Source organism: Rousettus aegyptiacus, unplaced genomic scaffold (assembly GCF_014176215.1).
Source record: "Rousettus aegyptiacus isolate mRouAeg1 unplaced genomic scaffold, mRouAeg1.p scaffold_m13_p_3, whole genome shotgun sequence".
Taxonomy (NCBI): Eukaryota; Metazoa; Chordata; class Mammalia; order Chiroptera; family Pteropodidae; genus Rousettus; species Rousettus aegyptiacus.
In genome coordinates this window covers 31,122,061-31,148,226 of record NW_023416306.1, presented here as the reverse complement: position 1 = coordinate 31,148,226, position 26,166 = coordinate 31,122,061, and the positions used below count along the sequence as shown (strand labels likewise).

The 26,166-nt window shown below is 42.8% G+C and overlaps 2 protein-coding genes and 1 pseudogene across 4 annotated transcripts in view; 1 reads left to right on the top strand and 2 right to left on the bottom strand.

The window, feature by feature from the left end:
* UBAP1 (ubiquitin associated protein 1) overlaps positions 1-2,772 on the top strand; it is a 58,110-nt gene extending 55,338 nt beyond the window's left edge. For all 3 annotated transcript variants that reach the window (XM_016130334.2, XM_016130335.2, XM_016130333.2), the window contains 3 exons: positions 86-268; positions 919-1,020; positions 1,633-2,772. In XM_016130334.2, coding sequence (XP_015985820.1) covers positions 86-268; positions 919-1,020; positions 1,633-1,773 — 426 coding nt within the window. In that variant the 3' untranslated portion in view covers positions 1,774-2,772. The remainder of the gene's footprint in view (positions 1-85; positions 269-918; positions 1,021-1,632) is intronic.
* A 1,229-nt stretch (positions 2,773-4,001) lies between these two features.
* KIF24 (kinesin family member 24) overlaps positions 4,002-26,166 on the bottom strand; it is a 50,397-nt gene continuing 28,232 nt past the window's right edge. Inside the window, exons 5-13 of the mRNA XM_016130332.2 lie at positions 25,521-25,736; positions 22,956-23,043; positions 17,320-17,441; positions 16,405-16,510; positions 13,801-13,872; positions 11,996-12,105; positions 6,550-8,754; positions 5,211-5,304; positions 4,002-4,671 (exon numbers count right to left, since the gene is read on the bottom strand). Of these exons, the coding sequence (XP_015985818.2) occupies positions 4,531-4,671; positions 5,211-5,304; positions 6,550-8,754; positions 11,996-12,105; positions 13,801-13,872; positions 16,405-16,510; positions 17,320-17,441; positions 22,956-23,043; positions 25,521-25,736 (3,154 nt within the window). The 3' untranslated portion in view covers positions 4,002-4,530. The remainder of the gene's footprint in view (positions 4,672-5,210; positions 5,305-6,549; positions 8,755-11,995; positions 12,106-13,800; positions 13,873-16,404; positions 16,511-17,319; positions 17,442-22,955; positions 23,044-25,520; positions 25,737-26,166) is intronic.
* Positions 18,537-18,655, bottom strand: LOC118600978 (annotated as a pseudogene).

Below are 26,166 nucleotides of genomic sequence, written 5' to 3'. Positions count from 1 at the left end.
CTTAGTGACGTTTTCTTTCTTCTTGCCTTGATCATCTTGCCACATCTTTCTTCTTGCCTTGATCCTGTTGTTTCTCCACCACCAGGTCACAACTCCTAACTTCTCAGCGTCACAAGTGCCCAACACTCCTGGCTGTCCCCAAGCTTATTCTGAACTGCAGACGCTATCACCTAGCGAGCAGCAGTGTGTGGAGACTGTGGTCAACATGGGCTACTCATATGAGTGTGTCCTGAGAGCCATGAAGAAGAAAGGAGAGAATATTGAGCAGGTGAGCAGTTGGTCAGCAGGGTGGTGGAGGATTAGTCAGGAGAGAGGTCCCAGACCTCTGGTGCTCGATTAGTATTTTGCCTCTATCCTAAAGCCCCTCAGACTCACAGGACCAACATCCGTTCCTGTGAGTCACGAGGTAATCAGGGTACTTTGTTGGGGTAACCAGTAGCCTCAGCAGCTGTGCTTCTGCTTTGAGGCTGCTCTGGGACCTAAGCAGAGGAAAAGCCTTGGGAGTATTGGAGCTGTTGGACTCATATCTAGCTACCGCCTTCTCTGTTATAGCTGCCCAGGTAGTTCCAAATAGGTACTGTAGTCTTAAACCTTAGGGGCATTTTGACTTGGGCTATATCTTAGAAGAATATCCTACCCAGGCTGTGGAGTTGATGTTCTGGGAGATATAAGTCAGCTGTGACAGGAACTCCTTTGAAAAATGCCTACTCATGTTTAGAAGGGTGTGCCTGTCTGTTCAGCAGATAGTCACTGAGGTCCTGCTGTATTGGACGCAGTTCAAGGCACAAAATCAAATTCAGTCCAGGATCTAATAACCAGGGCGGGGAGCACACATCACACTTGCTGGTTTGTGTAAGACTCTTGGGAAACAGACAAGAGTGGCACTTAGGTGCTCAGACCTTTTGTTTCTTTTCTTAGATTCTCGACTATCTCTTTGTACATGGACAGCTCTGTGAGAAGGGCTTTGACCCTCTTTTAGTGGAGGAGGCTCTGGAAATGCACCAGTGTTCAGAGGAAAAGGTAGGAACCTTCATGCTTCATGGGAACCCTCTGGAAAGGAGAGACAAAGTGGTCTGTTCTGGATTGCTTCCTGGCCCACAACCCCTTTTCCCCACCAGTGATGTCAGGCAGAGGCAGTTGAAACATAGTCTCTCAAGTGTTCAGACAGGCATTTGGCTAGTTTGGGTGTTTGGCTCAGATGAATCAGTGGGTTGAAGACCACCTAGAATCCCAGGGAAGGGAAGGGAAAAATTACATGGGCAAAAAGCCATATTTTTGGATGACTTGCAAGATTGCCAGTCACTTTGCTTAGCCTGCTCTCCAGTGAACAGCTGCCTCTGAGTTTAGTAGTCTGCCCTGTTAGGAGTGTGGATGTGGGTGATGGCAGTGGAATGAAGGTCAGCCAAGAGTTAGCACTGGGTGTGGCTTCTGAGATGATAGGCTGTGGCCTCAACCTGTCTGCCCTGGCTTCCTCCACAGCACTCCTCTGCTTTTTGGGGGACCTTAGAGAGGCTCATGGGGCTCTGGACAAGGGTGCAAACTCTCTCAAGCAACCCTCTGTACTCATATTTCTCCACTCAGTTGTGCTGTGTGGCAAGACCCCTTTAATCTGTATTTTCTTCTATTCTTTAGATGATGGAGTTTCTTCAGTTAATGAGCAAATTCAAGGAAATGGGCTTTGAACTGAAAGACATTAAGGAAGTTCTGCTATTACACAACAATGACCAGGACAATGCTTTGGAAGACCTCATGGCTCGGGCGGGGGCCAGCTGAGACCAGGCCCTGCCTAAGCCCTGCCACAGAACCACCCCTGCAAGAGGCCCTGAGGAGCCCACCCATGGGGAAGAAGGGGCACACTTCCAGATTTTCTTTTGGGGGTGAAAGGTCAGGTATAAAGACTGTGCTTGCCAGTCTCTCTGAGCCTAGGCCTTGTGCTGGGGAGAAAATTGAGAAGATTTGGGTGTGTGAATGTCCCCAGAACTGTCCTGGCTCCTTCCATATAAAATGTATTTATATTTTGAGAAGTGTCCTTCCCACCTTGGCCCTCCAGAGACTTCTCTGGTTTTCCTGGGGTCTGTATGTCCTCAGCTGAAACCTGGCCCGGCTGCCGAAAGTAGTTGGGGAGAAGGGGGAGGGAGGGCCAGACTCAGTGCTGCTCTGGGGCTGGATGCTTCCCTCCTCTGCACTGGTGGAATGAACTCTAATCCAGGTTGAGTGCAATTGAAAGGTTCTTCCAGGGTTTTATTTTTTCCCCCCTTTTAACAAAGTCTCTTAGTGTTACACTGGCTCTGCAATGTCTGAGGTGCAAAGAATGCCCTTTTCCCCGTGGGGCTGCGCATTTGCCTCTTTTGCCAGGCAGTTACCATGCTTCCCTGCCCTAACCTGTTTATTCTGGCTTGTTTTGGAACATTGTTGTCTGCTACTGGGATTTTAGAGCCCCCTGTTCTAGGAAACAGTTGTCAGATTAAGAAATTATTGGCCCCTTCCCAGCTGGGCCCTGAGTTGGGGAGAAACTGGCCATGATTTAGTTGCCCAGCACTAACTCCACCTCAGTTCTTGGAGAACAGCCTCTCCTTCCAGCCCCCTGCTCTAGGATGACACAATGAATAACACCTAGTCATAGAAATCAGTCTCTTTGGTTTGTTTTGTATTATGTTGTACATCATTAAAGATCTAAATACAAAGGATATACAGTCTTGATGAATCTAAAGTAATTTGCTAATAACTATTTTGATTCTTCAGAGAGAACTACTAATAAAAATCTAAAAGGTATGTCTTGCTGTCATAATTTATTGCCAAAAGCTGTTTTACTGAGGGGTAGGAGTCAGTGAGTGGTAAAGGGATTTCTTGCTTAGATTTGCTGGGGATTGAATAGGACCTATTTTGTCATTTCAGTATTTTCTTCATTCTAGAGCCTGTGGGGCCCAGATGAAGGTCTGTTTAAACCTGACCTAGCTTGGTCTCTGGGCCAAGGATGCATGCCTTCCTGCAACACTGGCTGTTGAGGTGAAACAGGCTGGGCCTTCAGGGGAATCACCCAGAAATGAGGAAGAAGCCTCTCTTCTTAGGAGTAGCACCAGGCATTTATGCCACAGGTAGGACTGGATTCAGACTGCTTTACCAGCTTTCAGTGGTATTGCTATATCTGATAGAACCAGATTTAGCCATAAATTTCTTGTCCTTATAATTACTACTGTCCCACAGTCCCTCTTGTGCTCTTGGCTGGAGGTGTGTTTCTAATCCTTTTAGTGATCACTTGAGGGACTGCAGAGACTTTAGGCCAGGAAGCACCAAGCTAGGAAGAGGCTGCCCTCTGGTGGTCAGATCAGGCATGGCTAGAAGCTGACGAAAGGTAGCAGGGCTACAGTCTCAACGCCAGGTAGCCCCTCTTCTGGCCTTCAAGTCCTCATTTTAAAACCTTAAAAAGTTGTCCTAAACCAGTAGGAAATTAATGTTCCACACCATAAAGGGTGTCAGGGCCAAGGATGACACGTGAATCTCGATTTAACCCAAGGTGACCTTAGTAGATGATGGGCCACCTGGAAGCTACTATGTATTTCTTGTCTTAAGCTTCTTCCTGCTGAAAGATAGATAGATAGCAGAACTCACATGAAGATGTGTATGCATGTGTGTGTAAAAACTCTGCTTCATGCAATGCCAAGACACTAAACACAGGCCCTTGAAAGGGGAAGTGGGCAGCCAGGGTGACTGTGCATGACGGTGAGGCTACAAGATGGACTTGCCTGAGATCCTCTAGCTCTTCATTCTGTGAATGGGTGTGGTAGGTGAGGAGTCTCAAACAGGAGCCAGGAATGCCACAGGAGTATGAGGGCTACTAGGGCTTGTAACAGGCTGGTCATTCCAGCAAAAGGCAGAGATGGGAAAACAGTAACACACTGACGTAGGCACTCTCTTCTGTCTCAATTCTGGTTTGCCGGAAGGAAGGGGAACCGGAAGCATAAAGCCTGTCCCACATCTGCTGTTGTTAAAGACACATCAAGTCAAGGTTCATTCTTCTTACATTTCAAAAGCCAACCTAAATCCCCAAATCATGACACAGAACTCATTCCGCCCCCACCCCACGAGTACCGATGTTTTAGTTTTTGGCCAAGTCCTGAAGAAAGGCGCAGAATTCAGATGATACAGCTCTTGGGCTCAGCATTATCTTTCCCAGTTTGTGATCTGTGGCCTCTAGGTTACCAGTGACCACCTATCCTTTAATTCCAAAATTCAGAAACATCTACAAGATTATTAGACCCAGGTGTGTTTCCATACAAGGGTCAGTAAGACAAATTCTCTTCTAGCTTCAGAGAAAAGGGAGGGGTACATTAAGATCCTTCTGTGCCCGGAACTGAGAGAACAGAGGCTTGGCCCTGAGAGAACAGCTGGGGCCCAGCCAAGCCCATGTGTAGCTATGGAGGCTAATGTGGGCAGGACCAGGAAGTGGGTTCTATTATCTGTAGGAAGGACCCGGCAGAGGCCTCTCCAGCCCCTGAGACCCCCGCCACCTCACAGTGTATGGATCTTGCTCTAAGACACCACTGTCCTTTCAGGGGCCTCAGACAGCCTGTGGCAGGCCAGGTATAGCTGCAGTTGGTTCCTCAGACTCTGGATGCACTTGGATTTCAGAACCATGATTTCATCCAACTGGGTGACAAAATCTTCAAAATCCTGAGATAGGAAACGAAAAGCAAATGGAGCTGTTGCTGGCCCTCTCCTATATCTGTTTTTGTAGTCCCATCTCCTGCAGGAAGATTTCAGAGCCCAGACCCCTCCAGCTGGAAAACCTGCAGGATAGTCACTATGGCACAGGGTGGGCCCCACCTCTCTACATTTGAGGCACTATACATAGAGAAGTCTCTTTCAGGGTAGAGGGGTGTTTTCGTAAAAGTACCTCTGGTCTGCACATGGCTCCACTGTTACTGTCACAAGGAGGGGCCCCAGGAAGCCACTAGGAAGGCGCAATGGTGAAGGACAGAGGCCAGAAACATTTTAGCCTGGGAATGGGGAGTGTGGTACCATCTCCACCTGTCCTTGCACTCCTTCAGGCTATCTCAGAGGAATAGCAAGAGAAAGCCCAAGGCCTCAAAATGGGTAAAATATGACAGCAGACCCTCACCCGACACTAACCACAGCAAATAAAGCTGACCATCAAACTAGCTGAAGGCTAATTCCCAACAGCCCCCAAGGGTCCGGACAAGAGCACTTACATTAGGAGCCAGCTGGCTCATCAGGGTCTCCTCCTTGAAGCCCAGCTCAGCCATTTCATCCAGCTGTTCCTGGTGTGCTCGAATGACCACCTGCCTGGGAATACCAGAGAGCACACTGTGGGCCTCCAGGCCTTCCATCTTCTGGCAGCTTTCTGGAATTGAGTCCCATTTCAAGGCCAGGAGCTGCCTCTGCCTGAAGTGGTCAAGGCTTTGACCAGGATGGCTCACCCCGCCTCCTCCCATCACATGTTCTTCTCCTGACTTAAGACACTAGGGAATACCAGTGAGATACTGGGAGAGACAGGGACTTTTGGAGCTGACCCCTGCCTTCCCAGGTACACTAAGGAACAAGACTGGGTGCTGCTTCTACAGAGGAACTGCCCACAGCTTCCCTGCAGAAAGGCTCAAGGCTGTGCCACTATAGGCTAGCATACTTGGCACAAGGTAGAGCCTACTGTCTAGGTTGCTGTCATTCCTACTTCTTAGGGGAAGTCTGGGACCAAAGCAAGGGGGTTTGAGCTAGAAACTGGAGGATCTGCCTTTTGTCATACCCTGATGGTTTGAGACCAGGGAGGCAGCAAGATTATCTACCTGGAAGAGGTGGGCTCCTCACCTGTACATCCCTGCATGCCCTTCTTTTTGTCCATGGTCCTGGCCCGAGTACCAGTGAGCAGCAGACAAAGACAGCTGGCCTAGGTATCAGGAAGCTTAGAAAAGGGCTGCAGCCTCATAAAGGAAGTATCTGCTCCCACAGGCTCACCCTGCCCTCTAGCGCCTAGGCTTCTGATGCTGAGAAGGGCCCTGCTAGATCTCACTGCTTCCTTTCTTTCACATCCTCGAAGGCTACTGTCTCATTGCTGCTGCACCATACATAGCATCTTTTGGGAAAAGCAGCACAAACCACATCCTCTGTTTTTTACCTTCCCCATCTTGGAAGGTACCCAACCTGCTTTAGCTCTGAAGGTATGAGATGGCAGCTGCTGGGTCCCTGAGCAGCACTTCCAGGAACAAAGATCCAAGAGAATGAAGAAGAGGATTCTGACCTCACCACAGGTCACAGGCTTGCTTTAACAGGGACAGATTCCCCCTTCTCACTCACATCTCAGCTTTCCCAGACCGAGGGTCCACCCACTCTGGCAGGCCTGCTCCAATATGTTTTATTCCTGCTATTTATGTCAGATGCACCTAAGCAGATTCCCTTGAAAAGTTTAACAAAGCCCTTCCCTAGTCATAGTACAACTGACACTGAACCAACCATAGACATCCCCAGAACAGACAAAACATGAAATTAAGCTGGGTTGGGAGTAGGAGCTCAAGTCTTGGGGAAAGCCCAACTTACTGTGCGTGCCCCAGGGTGGGCTGGAGTGTCCCGGCAGTCTTGGGAGAGCAGCTGGGGACCAGGGGAGAGCTGGGTCTTGTTAAGCACCTTCGTATTGGCCTGTGTTTGAGCCATTCGATGTCCTCATTGTAGGAGGTCAACCTGATGGGGTCTGTGGACAAACCCAGCTCCTGCCAACCAAGATCTGCCAGATGCTTTCTCTCCTGGGCCAAGGGCTGGTCAGCCACATCACTACTTTCTGTTTGCGGGGTGGAGGTAGGCCCACAGTGGGGTCCTCCAGTATGTATAATGGGGAATGGCTTTCCTGGGAATCCCTGGGAGCTGCCCAGCTCTGTCTCCTCAGCATCGGCATCATACTGCTCACTAGCCTCATGTTCCTGGGAGAAGAGTGCAGTCTCCATGCTCTGGCAGGCCTCCCCCAAGTCAGCCTCCCTGTCAGGCAGCTTGTCAGGCAGGTGCTGACGGATGGGTGATGGAGACAGAGCTGGAAGATCGGCACTAGGCTTATTGTCAGGGGGAGATGACGAGAGCCACCGGTGCCCAGTTGAAGACATTGGCAGGACTGCCTCTTGATCACCACATGACACTGTGTGGCCCACAGCTGGCCCCTCTATGCTTGCTGCCACGTGACTGTGTACAGCCTCAGTCTGGGCTGGCTGTTCCAAGGGAGGAGACCCCTCATCATCTATGTTCTCGAGGAGGGACACAGTGAGGGGAGCCATCAGTCCAGAAGCATACTCAGAGCATGTGTCTAATTCCTCTCTAGAGTCTTCTTGGAAAAGTTTACTGTTTTTCACTGCAGTGGTAGCCACATTTGGGCTGTCTTCACTGACTTCTCTCAGAGATGTGCTGACTGTGTCTCTCTGGTCAGGAACTGCAATGAGGGAGAGTGAGAAAGTGAAACCACCTTCCTCTAGGGACTGCAAGCTGCCCTCAGCCTGCTTAGGAACCTCACTCCTGAAGGCATCCTGTCTGAGATCAAAGGCAGAGCTGCTGTCTCTTTTCTGGTTATATACAAAGTCTACCTGTGAGCAGTAAGGCTTTTCTGCCAGGTTGTCTCTAGGAGAGGGCCCTGAGGAGGTAGAGTCTTCCTCTCTGCTCCAGTCCAAGGGCACCTTACTTGGGCTGAGGTTGTGATCAAGGGCTGCTCTTCTGTGGCTTATGGGGTCCCTGGAATACATCCAGCTTCCAGCTAGAGCCTTCTCATCACCTTCTGTCATGGGGCTAAAAAACAGACTCTGCTGCCTTTCGGCCACCTGCTCCTCAGGACCTTGTTCCCTTTGATGAAGGAAGAACGAGCCTTCGCTATTTTCCACAGTGTCTCTCTGTTTTGTGGTCCTCTGACTGGAGATATGTGAGAAAGAATCCTCACTGAAATCACTGTCATCAAGGTCCTCAGCTTGGGCTCCATCGTGGCTCTCGGAATAAGAGCGGAAGGGAGGAGGGGTCTCATTCTGGAGCTGCCCTTCCTGGGGTCTGTACTGGCATAAAAGCCTTTCCAGTGGTTGGTACTTTAACTTCTGCTGGAGGAGAGGTGGCTGCTGGAACTGCTGGTGATAAAAGCGCAAATGTTCCTCCCTCTCCTTCTGATGTGGAGGGATGTTTGTCCGAGCTTCAGAGGCGGACCTGGCAGGTGCGCCATTGCTGCCCTGACTGTACTCTGCCAAGGGGTGGATACAGCCAAAGGGGAGCTCACCTCGTGACACAAGCTGCTTCTGCACGGGCTGCACAGTCTGCACTTTCTTACACTTAGAGGGCAGCTTACCATGCACCATGTCTTCTCCTGGGCCAGGGGCAATTTTGTTGCTGATTTGATTTTTCTCAGAGCACAGTAGAGTTGACTCTTCTGCCTTTTTTATAGCTAAATGTCCAGACCGCATGGTTCCTTTGACAGGGTTAGTCTGAATGACCCACTCTTGGGGAGGATTCCCTCTGGATCCACATTTTGTGCCATGGACTTTAGGTACAGAAGTAAAAGGGATGTTGGGTGGGTGGCTGGCCAGAGGATGAGCCTTCCCTCTTGCGGAGCCAGGTGCCACTGTGAGTGACTGCTGAAGCCCCAGCCTGACTTTTTTGGGAGAACACTTGTCCCCTGGCAGGGCCACAGGGGAGCTCTGAATTCGTTTTGGAGAAGAGTTTCCAGATGTTCGATTTCGACTGGTAGCTGAAGTGCAACACTTAATGCTTTTCTTTAGTTCTTTTACCCTGTAAATAACAATTTCATGTTAAGTGTATATTTTGCCTGTTCTATAATTCCTTTTCTACAGCCTTTAGGGAAAACAAACACCAAAGAAAAGTATTACATGGATTGAGAGTTAATTTTTTTTAATCTGGGAGAGAGTAAGAAGAAATGGGGAGATTCTATTTCACCATGAGACACCTCTCTTTACCTGAACAAAAAAGACCAAAGACTTCTCTGAGGATATAAGCATGCGCCCAACATTCCGTTAATCAGAAGAGTTTTGGAAATTACCACAGTCCCATGGGAGGGATAGGCCAGGGAAGCTAGTGTCAGGACTGCACTATGTCCAAGCAGAGCCTATGCCATGCTTCCTGAAGATGGGCCAACTCAGGAGCTTCATGTCTCCCACTTGCCCACTCACTATTCCACAAACAGAACCCTCTTCTCCTGAAAACTACCTCTTCTTAGGCTTCTCTGAGAAAACAACTTCCCTCAAACCTGCTGGGCATTCCAGGAAGCAAAAATCCTTTGGAAATAAGCAGGCTTATGCTAATTCCATGACCTGTTCCCAGGGTTTCTTAACTTTAGCACTAGTGGTATTGGGGCCAGATAATTCTTTGATGTGGGAAGCTGTTCTGTGCACTATGGGATGTTTAACAGCATGCTTGGCTTCTACCCACTAGATGCCAGTAGTATTTTTCTCTAGCCACAATAATTAAAATTATCTCCAGACATTGCCAAATGTCCCCAGGGAGATAAAATTGCCCCCCAAATAGAGAACCATGCTCTATTCCACAAGGAATTTTAGAGAATATACACAAATCCAGAACTAGGTCTCTGCTAGGATTTAGTTGCCAAAATCAAAGTCTCTTACCTGTAATATTTAACACAAAAATCCTATAAGAATTAGGAATTACAAAAAAAAAATAATAAAAAGAATTAGGAATTATAAGGAGACATCAAGTAAAAATGTGACTAGTGGTTTGTTTATAGATTCTGCATTAAAATCCCCTAATAGGAAGCAGTACTTCTTTTCCATTGTTTTGGTTTTAATCCAGTCTTCAAAGGTAGCCAAATGACCTTTCTGGTCATTTCTGAAAACCAAGATAGTAAACCCAACACTGAAACTTGATTTTAAAATCTTTCTTTTAGGTCTGAGAGGCAAGACAGGCAGATAACAGCTAAGCAAAGAGATGTAGCATGCGACTAAAGACATCTGAATTATGTCCACGGGCCTTTGCTTGGGTGTTGTAGTAGGGTGCCCATAAAGGAATGGGCTGAGAGTTGCCATAGCAAGTCTAGATGGTTCCAAATCACTTCCTGATATAAAAATCTGAGCTATTTTAGTTTCATTACGAGAGGAACACCAAATTTTCCTCCTAGGAGTAATAGTAAATAAGTCTAGAAATAGTACCTAAAGGAATCTTAGAGGTAATTTGGTCATTGATGCTAAATGCTCCCAATGTTCTCTGCCTGTTACCAGAATCACTCCTGTAGCTGAGCTCTCTTCCGATATACCTGATAGGGGTCCAGCTGGAACTCTGTTTTTGGACTACTAAGCAATATTTTTCTACTATGTGGAAAGATGAAAACTTTAAAGCATAGAGAGGAAACTTTAAAATAAGCAATAAAATCATCCTTATCCCGCGTATGCATAAATTGTTACCTAAAATTAATTTAATTAGGCTTCATTTAAGCGCATAAAACAATGGTTTTCATATTTAATAATTTATCAGACTGCTTTGAATGGGAGAGATTTCTACTGTACTTTTTATTTTTTAAACCAAAATTATTTCAAATAATTTCTCAATTGTACTCAATAAATCCCTCATGAGAAAGGGTTATTTTCATTTTCCTTTACTGCGCTCTGAGAGGAATGTCTTATTCTCTGCTCCTAATGATAAAGTTCAAGCAACTGATATGATGTCTGTGATTTGGGGATGGGGTGGAGTTATGAAACAAGATTGGCTTACAGTTAGTGAATACATGGGGGAAAAGAACTTCAAACCATACTGGGTTTTTTGGGAAACAATTTTGGATCACTCCATGTCTTCTATCTGATCTCAATTCATAAAGAAGCCACTTTCTTCTAGCAGTGGTAGTGTGCTGGCATTAGAAAACTATGTAAAAAAGGAAACCTCCTTCAGAAAACTTACTTGGGGGACCTATTAATAGTATTATTGTTAAAGTTAACATATATTGAGTTCTATGTGCTGGGCATGGTGCTAAGCCTTTCATACATATTATCTCATTGGTTCTGAAATTGCTGTATGAGGTAGGTGCTATTTATATCTCCTTTTAGATAAAGAAACGGGCTCACAGAGTTGAAATCTGGTCCAAGGCCACTCAGCTAGCTAGTGACAGAGGCAGGGAATTTGGCCAGATAGTCTGAATCCAGAGCCCACTGCTGTAACCACTCTGTAAACTATCTCTCTTATTTATATAAGAAAAGGTGCACAGAGGGCCTTACTCCAGCCCTGACACCCAGCAGGAGCTCCTCCTTTCATTTGCAAATATTTATTGTGCATCTACTAGGTATCACATACTGTCCAGGCAGTAGAGATATAGAGGAGAAAAAGACAGATAAGGTTCCTATTCTCATGGAACAGAAATGATAGCTCATCTTTCCTTCTTAATGAGTTTCATCAAATGCCATGGATACTGAAAATTCTTTAACAGTAATAAAAAAACAGATTTCCTTCAAATAGTTTGTTAACCTTGGAGACAGCTTCTGGGAGACTGAAGAGGAGGTTGTAAGACAGGACCAGGTAGCAAAGTGGCCAGAGGAAAGGATGGTAATGACAGCATCTTCACCCACTGTAGAAGACACATGTGACCACAGGGTAAGAGGTACTAGCTCTAACGCCAACTCCCAGTGAGCCCTTTTAACGTTCCTGCCCTTCTCTGGGACTGTTTATCCTTCTGTAACACATCTGGGGTTGGTCTCTTCTAAGTGCTTCTGCCTTGGCAAGTAATCTGTATTCTATCCCTTACAATTTAGGGCTTGGGCAAATAGAAAATCTCACTGAGCCTTCCACTCCAGAGAAATATTTCATCTCCCATTAACCATTTAAAAGCCACTGATGGAGTCCTCTTGAACAAGGGAACGTGTTTCTCTTATCAAATTCACACTTGTAAAGTGGCCTACCAGGTCACATTTCTCAAATGACAACTGCATAAAACCCTGGTGGTAGGATCACAGCCCCAAGAAAGGCTTCTGGAGCCCTAGTTCAGATCCCTGTGTGCCTCCTGAGAGGGACTCACCGGTCAGCATAGCGCAAGGTATTCAGAGTGTGTTCAGTGGCCACATGGCTTGGTGAGATGTTGGCGATCATGCAGGTTTTGGCATTGCCAATGAAAGAGTCTTTTAGGACCTGTCCAAAACAGAAGGCAGGCCAATGAAGTCAACTAACAAAGGGCATATTGACTACTTACTGTATGCAAGACACTGGACCGAAAAGAAATTCTTTTGTCCCCCTGTCTACAAAAAGGCAATTCACAAAAGAAGAAACACAAATAATCAACACACAAAGGTACTCACTTCTCCACTAATCAAAGAAATGCAAACAAACCATTAAAAAAACTAATACTTTTTTCCCCCAAAGATTAAGAAACACTCATGACACCGCCTGCTGATGGCCTAGGAAAATGGGCACTCTCACATCCTGCTAAGTTTTACCATGTACTGTGTACCATGAACTGGTAGAAGTTTTTGGGAGGGCAGTTTAGCAATATGTATCAAATGTAAAAAATGTGCACACTATTGTTTGGCAATCATGCTTCAAAAACTTTATCCTAAAGAGAGAATTTCTTAATTGATCCAAATAAATAAAACAAATGCAGTACAAACAGAATATTGGTCACAATAATAAAATCTGAAAAATCTAAGAGTCTATAAACAGAGAACAAACTAGATCAGTGTAAACTGAATACAATACAACCATTAAAAAATATTATTCATATCTGTCTTTAGGTACATGAAAGGACCTAAAACTGTCTTAGTGTGAAAAAGGCACATGATTCCATAACTCTAAGTGGATATATGAGTAGAGAGATGCCTGGAAGGATGTTCACCAAAATGTAGCAGTGGTTGTCCCTGGGAGTGGAGATTTTCAGGTGATTTTCACTATCTTCTTTGTACTTGTACCTACTGTTTGAATTATTATTTTAATTAATAGAAACACATTTTCTTGGGATGAGGAACTTATTTTAAGAAAAAGAGTAAATCTCAGAGTCAGGACTAATCACCTGTAAGAAGGGTCTCCTATGTCCCTGGTTGAAATCATGTTTGAGAAGACAAGATCTAATCCATAGATCAAAAAATCTGCCTAGTAAGGAGCTGTGTTATTATAGGTTCTGACTCAGGCCCTCTAGAGCCACTAGCTGGCGGCACGGCATGAAAACCTCTTCCAAAACACAAAGATCCCTGCCTAGCCTGCCCTCTGCCTAGTTGATTCTCTGTGAACAGGACTTGGTGAAGAAAGGAACCAGGGACAGTTATGGGCCACTCTTCTGCAGCCATTACAGATGCTTACTGGTGTTTTCTATTAATATGAAGCACATTCTCATGATAGAAAAACAGAAGAAAGATTACCTATAGTTCTATCACTCAGAATAATCAGTTAACAAATGCATGTCAAAATCTACCCTATATTTTTTATGCAGCCATTCTTTTTGTCTTAAAACATTGGTCTAAGTCTTACAGCTAAGAAAGTACCAAATACAGCTACTCCACACCCTCTTCAAAGGCTCAGAGGCTCCATTAAATCGACAAGGTTTTTTTATATCAGGAATAAGCGGAAAGCTGTTGAATGATAACCAGAAGAGCACTGCTGCCCCATGGGAGCCTAGCTGCCTCATACTACAGGTATCTCTGCCTGAGGAAACCCCTCTCTCCTTCTAGACTAAGAGCTCCTAGAAAGAATGTGACTCTTCCCCTTCCCTCCCTCTTCCCCCATGCTTAGCATCGTATCTTGATGGCAGTGAATGCTCTGCTGAATGAACAAATAAATGGAAGAAGGAACAAATGAGAGAACCAGAATGAACTCAAAGTTCACATTTAACTTTACCTGAGTTAATTTGCTTTGCCGAAAGGGAGTATGGGTATGTTCCTGATCCAATGCTCGGATACATTCCTTCAGCTGAAAATAACAAGCACATCAAATATCACATGCAATGAGAGAATAACAGATCAGATTTTTTTTCATTCAAAGTCAGTCAGTCAGTCTTCCAAAAGGAAGTCAAAATGCCCTGATAGTTTCTTGTTCAACAAGAAAAATAAAGCTAGACTGGAAAACATCATCCTGTGGTATCTGTGCCTAGGTTAAGGGCTTCCCAACTTAAAAGCTGTGATCCTAGGACAAGCCCTGATAGCATGGAGCAGACAAACGTAAGGACATTCCCACAGGTCCCAGAGTCTACGCTTATGCAGTGGCGGTTCTGGCTTGCCAGCTCCCTTTTTCTCATCACACTCTTCCCAACTATAGAAGCACTTAAGTAGAGAAAATATCTATACCACTCTTCCACCTCCCCACTTACATGTGCACACCTACTATAGGTGTAGACTCAAGTGTAGATTCAGACATAAGTTGTCTGAATGGGGAGAGAGCAATTCTAGAGTCAGAGCTGGTAAGGAACTTAGAAATCATCTAGGTCTATCTCCTCATTTAAAAAAAGCCAGAACTGTGGCCTAAAGGCAAGGTCATGTCACTTGCTCCTGGGCACAGCCCCTCAAAGAAGTGCTCATAGGACCTCACTAGGGCCAGCACAGACCAGGGTGTGCAGACTTTTAGGGGCAACAGGCAGAGCAGGGGTGGGGGGACAAAATGAGGGAGGAGAGATCTTCTATTTCTGAGTCATGAATCTAGGCTAAAAGGCAGTAAATGAAAAGGAGAAGAAAGAGCATGGAAGGAATCCCCTGGAAGTGCCAGTGCTGGGAGTTCACCAAGAACAGGTAAGTAGCCTTGAGAATTTGCTGTGGCTGTTCCTGGCTGCAGTGAGGGATGCCTGCCGCTAACCCTCCTCTATTTAAGAAGTTGCAGAGTATAAGAAGGAATAAGGAAATTTGCTCTTTTATTACAAATCAATCCAATATTCCCTGGGATATGAGCACTGGGAAGATTATCCAGAATGGATGAACGGGTAACCAAACCCTGGCCCCCTTAGTTACACCTGCTCCTTATATATTCAAATCCAAGGTGTGGCCACCAATCCCTATGAGCCTGGTCCCTTTAGCCCTGCTGAACCAGAGTGGAAAGTAGAATTTACTAAACATTAGGAAGAACCAAGAGAAATGCCCAGGAAAGAAACAAGGGATATCTTTGTGTACCTCACAGAGAAAAATTGGCATTATTTTAAAATATATATATATACTGAAGTAGAGCAAATACATTATATTAATGTTTTAGGAACTAACAATTATACTGTAAGAGAGGAGAAAAATACAAATTCGAAAAAGTTAAGCAAAAATTCTTTAATCTTAGTTTTGAATTAATTTATTAGTACAAGTTCCTGATATATTTTTCTCCTTCTAAAAAAAGCAATCTATTTTCTAGCTGTGTTCATCAGAAAGCCCTAGAAGCAAGGACTAACACAATGATAGTAACCCCCCTTATCACCCCTAAATGGTCTCTAAATTCCACTTCCCTCTAAAACCAAGGCTTATTGAATAAATGGCTGATTCACATCTGGGGAAGGAAAGGTACAAGATAAGCCTAGAACTTCTAGTCATTACAGAGAGCCAGGAAGGAAGCTATCAGGGACTAGAAGACATAGGAACATGCTTGAAAAGGTTCCAACTAGCCAAAGATATACAATATAAAGAGCATGCTGAAATAACATTTTGAATATATCAGATTAACTAAAACATATTAATATAATTAGTATATGTATTTTAATGTGGATATTAGAAATTTAAAATTACATATATGGTTTGCATTTGTGGTTCACATATTAGGAAAATGCTGACTTAAAGGCTTGATCAGATTTAGGTTCTATTTTTTTCTGGCAAGAATTCAGAGGTTGTTCTTGGACATCCTATAGGAACATGTCAGGAGATAAAGAATGTCTGGATGTCTCTTTTTGTGATTTTAAGAAGAAAGATTCAAGTGTTATCAGCCTAATTCCTCCATTAAAACGTTTCCCATCAGCCTTTTTCACCTAATGGTTTTAGCAGCCATTGATAAGCATCACTTATATCCATTGTTTCATTAGAGATTCCAAAATGGTGTAATTCTAATATTCCTTCTGTATTTGTTAGCTGGAAAAGAACTTTCCCTCAAGTATCTGATGATCCTAAAATATAGTTCATACAGTGGGAGCAAGATAAATTCTTGACTTTTTGTCATTGCCAGTTTTCAGAATGAGTTGGTGTTCTGGTAACCTAAACGTGACCAATGAGTTTGTTGTGCTTTGTTTCTTCTTTGTTGTTATAATCTCATTATTCTACTGTCTCAAAATTGGACCTTTCCCCCTTTTCAAAGAAGGCAGGGAGAGAAGGGAACAGTTGTCTAGAATTGCTGAGAATTTGACTGGGCAGCTTCCATCTATGACCCCGGAAGTTCAGTGCCTAAATTAATGCCCTTGCTCTGTTGATTCCACCCCGCTCTCAGTCACTCTGGTGGGGCAAATTCTCTCAAGAAGAATTTTTAGATTAAAGCTTTCAAACAACTCACAGCCAGAAGACTCTGGTTTATTTCTGCTCCTTCCATCTTTGTCTGTCTGTCTGAGTCTCTGGCATCTGCTGCTCTTTCACTGCCAGCCAAGTCAATGAAAGAGATCCTAGAGAAAAGACACAGCAGGGATGACTTCTCTGGGGTTTTGGTTTCTTTTTACATCAGTCAGCATTTTGTGATGGCCGGAAGAAATTAACACTGGCTCATACTCAGGAAAAAAAAGGCATTACTGTCAGCTTTCCAAAAGTATCGCAAGACACTGATCTATCCACTGCTGCTGGCACTGTTCACCCAGACACTTCCACTGGTTTTAATCATTTGTGAGAAAGTATAACAAATTAATAAAACATCCTTCCCATAAGGCTAAATGACCACAATGTAAATCGCTTAAGGGACCACTTAGATAATTAAATAGAAACTTTAGTGGGCTGCTTTCCAGCCCAAAAAATGAAAGAAAAAAGAGGAAAAAAAAAGACTCATTACTCAGAGATGAGATAGGCTCATCCATCAGTGTGGCAAAGTTTGCTAAGATAGCGCCAGAGAAGCAATGAATGTACCCAATTGTCTTATGGCTTCTTTCAAGAAGGATGGATTAATTTTCTTTTCTTTTTTTTTGGGCCTGTAAGCTCTCTGAGATGCATTCTCTGCTATTCCTCTGCTGATACTGTGTTTCACATTAGAGGCAATCAATGTCCCTTTTAATAACTTAGGGTTGACCAACAATAGGTCATTACTTCATGGTTAATCAACTGATGGCACTTCAGTACAATGATTTATTTCAGGGCTAACAACTCTACTCTGTATCCTTGAAATAAAGAAATCCATGGTGGCAGGGTGTCCTGTTGATGATAACATATTTCAAAGTCACATTAGGGAAAAGCAGACAATGCAATTCCCTGCATATTTCCAGCTCACCTGCCAAATGTCCTCTTGGCTGAATCTTTGATCTGAATTTGGATGACAGCATGGGAGCGGGAGGAGTCTGCGTTAACTCCAGTGGCCCCGGTGCTACGCTCCTTGCTGCCCTTCAGGATCACCTGAAAATAAAAATCCATAGGGTGACCTCCCCAAGGAGTAAACAAAGCCCTCTGGCTCCTAAGAGTCGACTCAATGCAATAGAGAACAGACACGTAACTTTGTTAGTACGCTGCAGCTTTTTCCCTTCATGTAGGAAGCTGCCTAAACACTAAATCATATAAAGTATCCAACAGCAATGAAAACGTGGAATACTAATCTTGAGGGGGAACATTCAATAGCTCAAGAGCTAATGTACTTCTTGATCTCATACACTCTTTTTAATATCTTTGATGGATTTAGCTTGACTAAAATCCCTAGGGTATAACTTGGCTCCAAAGCAAGGTCCCATAATACCCATCTATCTTAGTAACTGAAACAAAGGACGGAAATGTTCATCATGGAATGACTGATCACATCCACCTGCTGTTCCACCAGGATGCAATCATAAAGGAGGCCAGGCCTGATGTGTGAGAACATGGAAACGATGAGTTATCGCAATTGCCATAAGCCCATGATTTCTTTTGAGACCAATGCCACTCCAAATGGGAGTAAAGACTAACCTGGGTTCCTGTGGCTACAAGAGAATTAGGGAGAGGAGGTAAAGCCTCAGAATTGGCCTCTAGCCACTGAAAACAGCTATATATGACATGCTGTTCTGGTTTTGGATAGGGGGGAAAATGTTGATTCCTGAGAATCAAAAAGGTGAAGAACTTTAAAAATATTATTTGATAGAATCCTCACAATAGCCTGATGTGAGGGGAATATGATTATTATGCCTAGTTTATAGCTGAGGAATAAATTCTGAGCAAACAGCTGTGGTATGGAAGAACTAAATTCCATATACGGCACGTATGACTCCAAAGTCCATGTGGTTTCTACTATACTGTAGGGCACTGATGCTAAACACATTTATATTGTAATGATAAGGGTAAGGAAGTCCTATTTCATTTTTTTCTCAATCTCTCAGAATCTTAATATCACATTGAACACAGCTACAGTTTCTAAATTAAATTTTTTATTTTTAATTTTATTTTTTAGGCGAGTCAACCCTTGGTTGACCTCACAGATTGCAAGGACCTTGTCAGCTTACAATCCCTTATTTTTTTTATTTTTTACACCTACAGCACCTGGTCTTCCTAGGTGGTCTCCCATCCAAGTACTAACCAGGCCCGACCCTGCTTAGCTTCTGAGATTAGATGGGAACAGGCTTGTTCAGGGTAGCATGACCGTAGACTATAGTTTCCAAATTAAAAGTTGACAGTCAAATTTCAACAACAGGCTACAAAATAACTTAACAAGAAGGGGCTTATGCTTTTCAAAAATTTAACTAAGTTCCTCCATGGTCTAAGCAATAGTTATGTTACTAAAGATTATCTGGATGTGAGACACATGATTATATTTTAGAATCAAATTTAGAATCATATTTTAAATGTATTCATTTTGTAAACAGCTTGCTAAGTTTAAAGGGACTAACTGATGAATCCTTTTGTAAGAGGAACCTGTTAATTTATAAAACTGGTCTTTCAATTGCATGGATAGCATGTTGCTGCTAATCAGAAATTAGAAAAATTAGAGCAGTAATCCCTTACACTAGGTGTGTCAAATGCCAAAAAAAAAAAAAAAAAAAATTTACAAAAAAGCACTGCTAAGCTTGGATGTTGGCTAGGTCACTTAAGGCCATATCTGTGACTAACTCATCCAGTTTAAATGCCTTCCTCACCCTAGCCTCTCCCTATGGTTCTGATTTTATGCTTCCAAAGGCTGGCTGTAATGCAATGATGATGGATCATCTTAGATTTGTATTGTTCTTTTAATCGAATCTTTCTTCTTTTTCATTAGAAAATCAAGACATGCTTACTGTGGAAAACTAAGAAAGTATAGGAAAAACATAAAGCAAATATATGCCTCCCATAATCCCAGAGTTAACAAGATTCTGGTGCATTTCCTCCTAGTGTTTTAGGGTTCTCACAGTTGTGTTTTATTTTGTCTTTTACAAACCCCATGAAAAGACAGGAGAGATCTTTTAAATCTCTACGTTTGTGTAAGCAATATGCCTGACAGATAAGGGAGGACTCACAGAGAAGTGACTTATGCAAGGTCACAAAGGTAGAATATTGATTGTCAAGCTAGGAACAGAAGCCAGGTGTTCCCTGCCACATGTGAGTAATGATGCTACTTCTGCTGGGACCTAGTGAGAGCTCAGAAAGGCCTCAAGATTATACTTGGCCAGGAACTGTGAATATTGACAGGAAGCTGAAAGAATGGCCTTGTGGTGAAATTCACCCCCAGGGGAGTCAAGAAAGACTGCTTCTGGGGTGCTATTACAGTTTTACACTGGACCTTTCATTGTAGCTGTTTCCCATGATGTTCTAGGTACCTGTGAGTATGCCTCAGAAAACAGTAGGTTGAGGCAACCTTTCCTGACTAAATGTCTTTTAAGAAAGGTGTGAAGAAATTTCTGGTCCTTGGTTGTTTCCTCAGCTTCGGTAACAGCCTGCAATCACCATTCCTTTCAGAAACTGTGGAATAAAGTGGGCTGAGCTCTGAGGAATAAAAACTGAGCAAGTTTGTGAAGACTGTCACACAAACTTTTGTAAATGACATACAACTGAAGTGTAGCAGTTTGAAATATGTGAACACTTGCAAATTACTTAATTTTTTAGGGTCTCAGTTTCTTATCTATAAAATGGTAATGTCATAGGTTACTTATGAGGACTAAAAAAGATAATACATGTACCATGATTAGCATATGGTAAGTTTTCAGTAAATATTAATTTTTTAAAAAGTTGCTAAAGAACTAACATCCCCATGTAAACTTCCAAAATAAACGATTTTTCACAAATGTAAAACAGTTACATAGGGAAACAGACCTTGATAGATCAACAGGAGATTTCATGGGCTCCCCAGTACAAGTAAGAAAAAAAAAAAGGAAAGAAATGAAGGAGGGAGGAAGAGACTAAAGAGAAAAAAAAGGACTATCTGTTTGGAAGTCTCAGAGTAGACCAAAGTTAATCCAATCACCTTAAAAATCACTAGACCTTCTTTTCCTTTTACTGTCTCTGTCTTAAATTCCTCCTTTGGTAGGTAAAGTCTACTGGGCAAGTTTCTAAATCTAGGTCCTTTAGACTAAACAGGTTATGTGAGTAGTGAAATGGGAACCTGCCACAATAGAAAGTACAGACAATTACTGAATTCTGTGGCACTGGGAAACACTGAGGGACTTATTAGTAAGAGTAATGAATGTGACAAACTGAGCTAGCATCACAGTAAGCATTTTATGTACATTATCTCATTCTTCTCTATTATATGACCCAATCATCTACTATCATCCATGTTGCAGGTTCAGAAAAGTAAAGGACTTTTCTCAAGGATACACAGCACTGGGTCCAAGCTCCACCTGCTTATAAGGCTTTAATCATTAAGCTTCCTGCACAAATAACAAAGAAGGGCTAAGAACACTTCAGTAGCAGAGGCACTGTGTACAGATTAAGTCTCTACACTGGCATATAACTGAGAGTTATCTAGGGGAAGCTCTTGCTATGCAGGTCTCTACTACCAGTACAGCCAAGGCAATGATAAAAGATGAAGCAGATTTATTAGAAGTTTTGGAATATAACTATGTGAAATGGCTGTAGGAATGACTTAAAAACCCACAAATCTCTACAACTGAAAAAAAATGCCCATTAACTACCTGACAGACAAAATCTTGATTCCAAACCTGGATGAGTCAGTGAGTCCTCTATAAAGGCAGGGAAATCCTGGTGCCTGCATTGTTAAGACCAGGTAATAAAATACACCTGGAAGGAGGCTTCCTGGAGGATGGACAATCCCATGTGAAAAATAAAACTGTCACAAGTGTCTAAGTGAGCCTAAGGGTGATCTGTGAGGATAACACTTGAAGATGACACCTAAAGGTGACACTTAAGCAAACACATGGGTGACACCTGAGTAAGCATGAACAGTGACACCGGAGAGATAAAGTGTGACATCTGAGTTAGCAAGTGCTATTGTTTCGAATCAATAAATGTTTATGAGGGTAACTGTGTCAGATATCTATAATTTACATCAACTTTCCACCTTGATCTCAGCTGGTTTCCTTCCGTACAACCTCATCTGTACTACAGACTGTGGTATCAATGGTGATATGTTGACTAACAAGAAACTTCTTTCTTTTCCTAGGAAACATACTTTAGGATAGAGCAGTGCCACAAACTCTTCCAGGGTAAGAGTGTGATTTGACACCAGATTGCTCATTAGCACAGTTATGACCTACAGCCAAAGAAAAGGGACTCCCTCCTCGTGTTTACTCCTTTCTCATTCATTTGGTCTCATATCCACAGACAAAGGCATCATGACAACCAACTCTCTTGAAACTTCTGACCAAATTAAGGAATGGCCTGGGAAGGTGGGGGCAAGAGGAACACACGGAATAGTTGTATGAAAATTTTCTTTAGGACTCTACAGTGGAGGTAGCTTTGGACAAGTAAGAATGGTCACAGTCTCAGGGGAGCCCCTTCAATATGTCCCACACACTTTTGTTCTGTGCCTATCTTTGCAATCACTAGAAAGAGTTCTTGGCCCTAAGGTGACTCTCTAAAACAGTCGCATTCAGGTGGCATCTTCAAGTTTTGGCTTCCAGGACTCAGGATCTAATAATCACACAAATAGGAGGTCCAGTCCTTTAAACAAAATTTACCTATTTGTCCCAGGAAAAGAAAACTGTGAGAAAAAGACATATCAATGGTGGGCCACCCTACCATTTCATGCACCAAAGTCCCTGGAGGGGCATACTGTGAAGCTATTCTAAAGGTGAGTATTGTCAAGTACCTAACACTTGTCTTTCCAGCCTTCTCCTTTTGACTTATGCTTTTAGTATTTTCAAAAAGTTGTATAACCATCACCACTACCTAACTCCAGAATATTTTCATCATGTCAAAATAAAACCCTAGACCATTAGCAGTTACTCTTTACGCCCCCGTCCTCCAGTGCTTGGCAACTACTAATTTCTATTTGTATAGATTTGCCTATTCTATCCATTTCACATAAATGGAATCATACAATATGCAACCTTTTGTCTGTTTTTTTTTTTTTCCACTGAGCATATTTCCAAGGTTCATCCATGTTGTAGCATGTATCAGTACTTCATTCCTATTTATGGCCAAAAAATACTCTATCGTATGAATATGCCATATTTTATTTATTCATTCATCAGTTGATGGACTATGTAGGTTGTTTCTACTTCTTGGCTTATGAATAATGCCGAATACCAGAGAAATACACATTAGCAGCCTTTGAAAGTAGCCCAAGAGTATCCTCTCATGCACTAGGTTCTCCCACATGCCTCCCACTACCATAGCACTGAGACAACGCCTTATAAAGAAGCTATCCTCTCAGAGGAGGACTCACATTTTACAAATGTGAAGTGGTATGCTTGTCATTCCTAAATCTGAGTCCATTTTACTTGCTAGATAGCAAAATAATTTTTTTCTTGTACTTAGTCTGACATAGTGGCATAGTAAAGAGGGAAGACTTACCTCTAAGAGGAGCTCCACACTATCCACCTGAAGCTCTCGCAGTCCCACTATCTGTACCACATGCTTGCTATCTTCTCTTGCGAAGAGCCTGCAGATTCAAGAACATGGTTGGTATGGCAGAGCTGCTGTAATAGACTTTGTTCTTGCCTCCCCAGAAACCACTCCAACATTCTCCCACCATTAAATTGCATTTGCTGTTCGGGTAGAACTGATACACATTCTCCCCTACCCACTCCCACACCTCCTGACCCCAACCCCTGGCTTCAGGGATGGTCTTTGATTGTTGTAAACAAATCAGCATCTTTGGCTACAATTAAAAGAATGAGCACAGAAGAGGCGAGGGGAATCAAAAAAAAAAAAAAAAAAAAGAACGAGCATATATCCCAGACATATGCCAATCAGTGGATGGTGTATTCCTGGCTACAGTGATTGGTTCAGGGGTGGATATGGGACTGTGCAGGTCCAATCAAAATAAAGTCCTAGTCTCTGGTTATTAGAAGCCTGAGGATGAGGTGCTCTATCTTTCTCTGTGGGAGAGAAAGCATATGGCCATGGGAGCAGTGGCAGCCATTCAGTATTCACAAGAGAGACAGTTCTGGAATGAAGCTAACACCATAGAAGGTAGAACAAAGAGATGAAAAGAAACTGGGTTCTTATAACACCCCTGAGCTGCTAGAGTAAAAAGACCCTAAGGCCTAATTGTCCTCTAGGCTCCCTAGTTATATAAGCCAATGACGTCCTTAAATGCCTTAAGCCAGTATAAGTGGGCTTTTACTTTACTTGTAACATAAGGAGTCCTGATATACCTTCTAAGAAAGCAAGGAAGAGCCTGGTGCTGCAATTGAATGCCTCAGGCCTGCATGTAAGGTAATGAATGGTTATGGTCTATCATCATTAAACTACACCCATCAAGGGACATGTACTAAATATATCAAAGACTATTATTTTTCTGCCTTAATAGGAAACTGATTAAGATTAAGGTACACACGCACACACACACACGTATATATATTTTTATCTACCTTTGTCAAAGCCCCATTATTACTAGAGAAAATATATTTCATTAATAAAACAACACAACAAATCATAACAACTCTAAACCAAGAAAGGATGCCATCAGTAGATCAGGACATTTTAGAAGTCCTGGAAAGGGAGGAAACAAACAGATATTAGCCAATTAAAAGAGATTAAAAAAAAAATCCTACAGCACAAGACACATGCAAGTAAGTCTGGGTCTTCACTAGAGAGTCCTAGAGAAGCTTTAAACCCAGGAGTTAGCATACTCCCATCCTGTGGCTATAATTAAAGGATGCAAAAATGTAAGGCAATATACCTGGGTCATTCATTAAAGAACTACACTCACAAACAGCTGGATAATCTGACTGTCGCTTCACACAAACCACACACATAGCACAACAGTGGCTTTCATTCTCATGCCAATTATTTTTTAAAGGAAGTAGCCATTCTGACCAGAAATTATTCCTAATAAGGATATTCCGGGTTAGAAGCTAAGTTGTGATTAATCTAACTTGATGCATCAAAAACAACAGAGAGGGTATAAAAGAAAAGAAACTGCTAGAGTAACCCCAGAGTGGTACCCTCCTTTATTTGGCAATTGGGGCACAACTGAACCCCCCAAATCTACACATTCTCTGAGTTGTGGCATATTCGAAGGTCCCTTTTTGTTGTAATAGTCCACAGGACAGCGGCCTGCCGAAGCCTACTCAGTGGCCTCTCCAGTTATGCTACTCAGTACTCTAGTGCCTCACTACAATGGGGGCTGGCCCTTCCATGCTCTCCCATTCCAGTGCTTGCCTGGAGCTTGTGGAACTTCTGGACAGCCCCACAGGGGCTTGAATCCTTTTGCTGAGGGATCGTCTATTTCACTGATTTGGTTTTCCCTAGCCTTCTACCATGCTCGGCCTCAGCTCACTCTTCCTCTCCTGGTGTGGCTGCTCTCAGCACGTCTCAGGTCTGGTTAATTCTGTCATGACAAGCTTTTATCCTTCCACCACCCTTACTTCCGCTCTCCTCCCTATTCTCTCAGTCAGTTGATAACCTTCACAATTCCTTGCCTCCAACTCAGTTAAAGTCATGTGTTTCAACCTAAATAAAACTTTATGCCAGAATAAAGTTCTGAGTTCATTTCTAAATTACTATTTATGTTGCAAGGGCAAGAGTTTAAGTCCTATAAGAGTTAAAAGTTTAATGTAAAGAAAAGAGATTTTCCTTTACATTTTACTGATTTCAGAAAACTCTCCCTGAGGTTATTGAGAAAAAGAATAAGAGAAAGTGGGAAACATTATTTAAAGTTCTTCCAGTGTAATAATGGGTCAAAAGACTAGGATGGGATTTAAGTATATGCTGGTTTCCTGACTTCTTGAAATTATGACCTTTTTTGTAGACCAAAATAAAAGGGATAATCTTGAAATTATGACCTTTTTTACAGACCAAAATATCACACAAGGGCATTAACATACTGAAGATTCATTAAATTCCATGATTCAGTGGGACTCTGGCTTAAAAAATGATGAACAGATTCAGTTTCCCGCTCATATTCTGTACCTTTTTCTTCTATTTAGGAGGTCATAAAGCTGTCCACAGTAGATTTCATAGAAGCTGATCCACACAAAGAGGTGCCTTCTTGGCTGGGATACTTCTAGTTGCCTGAAGATATCTTTGGCAGCCAGAGCATACAGTCCTGGGTTCCGATGAGTTCCTATCATGGTGTAGGTCTTTCCAGCACCTGTCTGTCCATATGCAAAGCAAGTGGCATTGCCTCTGGAGGGAGAATAATTTGTATCACTATAGATGTCAATATAAATGCTAACCTATATATAGATTTTTAATGACAAAAGTCAGGTAGAAGAAGAATCCTTGACAAAATTCAGCCATAGACACACAATCCTTTAAGGAGAAGTGAGCTTTACATAATAACAAACATATGAAGACGAAAAAACATTCTCAAAGCAGAATGAGTTCTCATAGTGATTTTTTATGAAACTGGTAAGACTATAAGACAACGCTGGAAAATGGTCTCCGAACTTATTTTAGCAATTTATTCTCTCCAAAAGTACTCCCTAGATTTGGTGCATGGAAACAAAGACTCCTGCTAGGTGTTTTAGAGGATCCTAGAGACTTTACATTAATCCTGAAAGATAAGTTTGGTGAAACAAGTAATAGAGAATTAAAAACAATAAATAACAGAAGA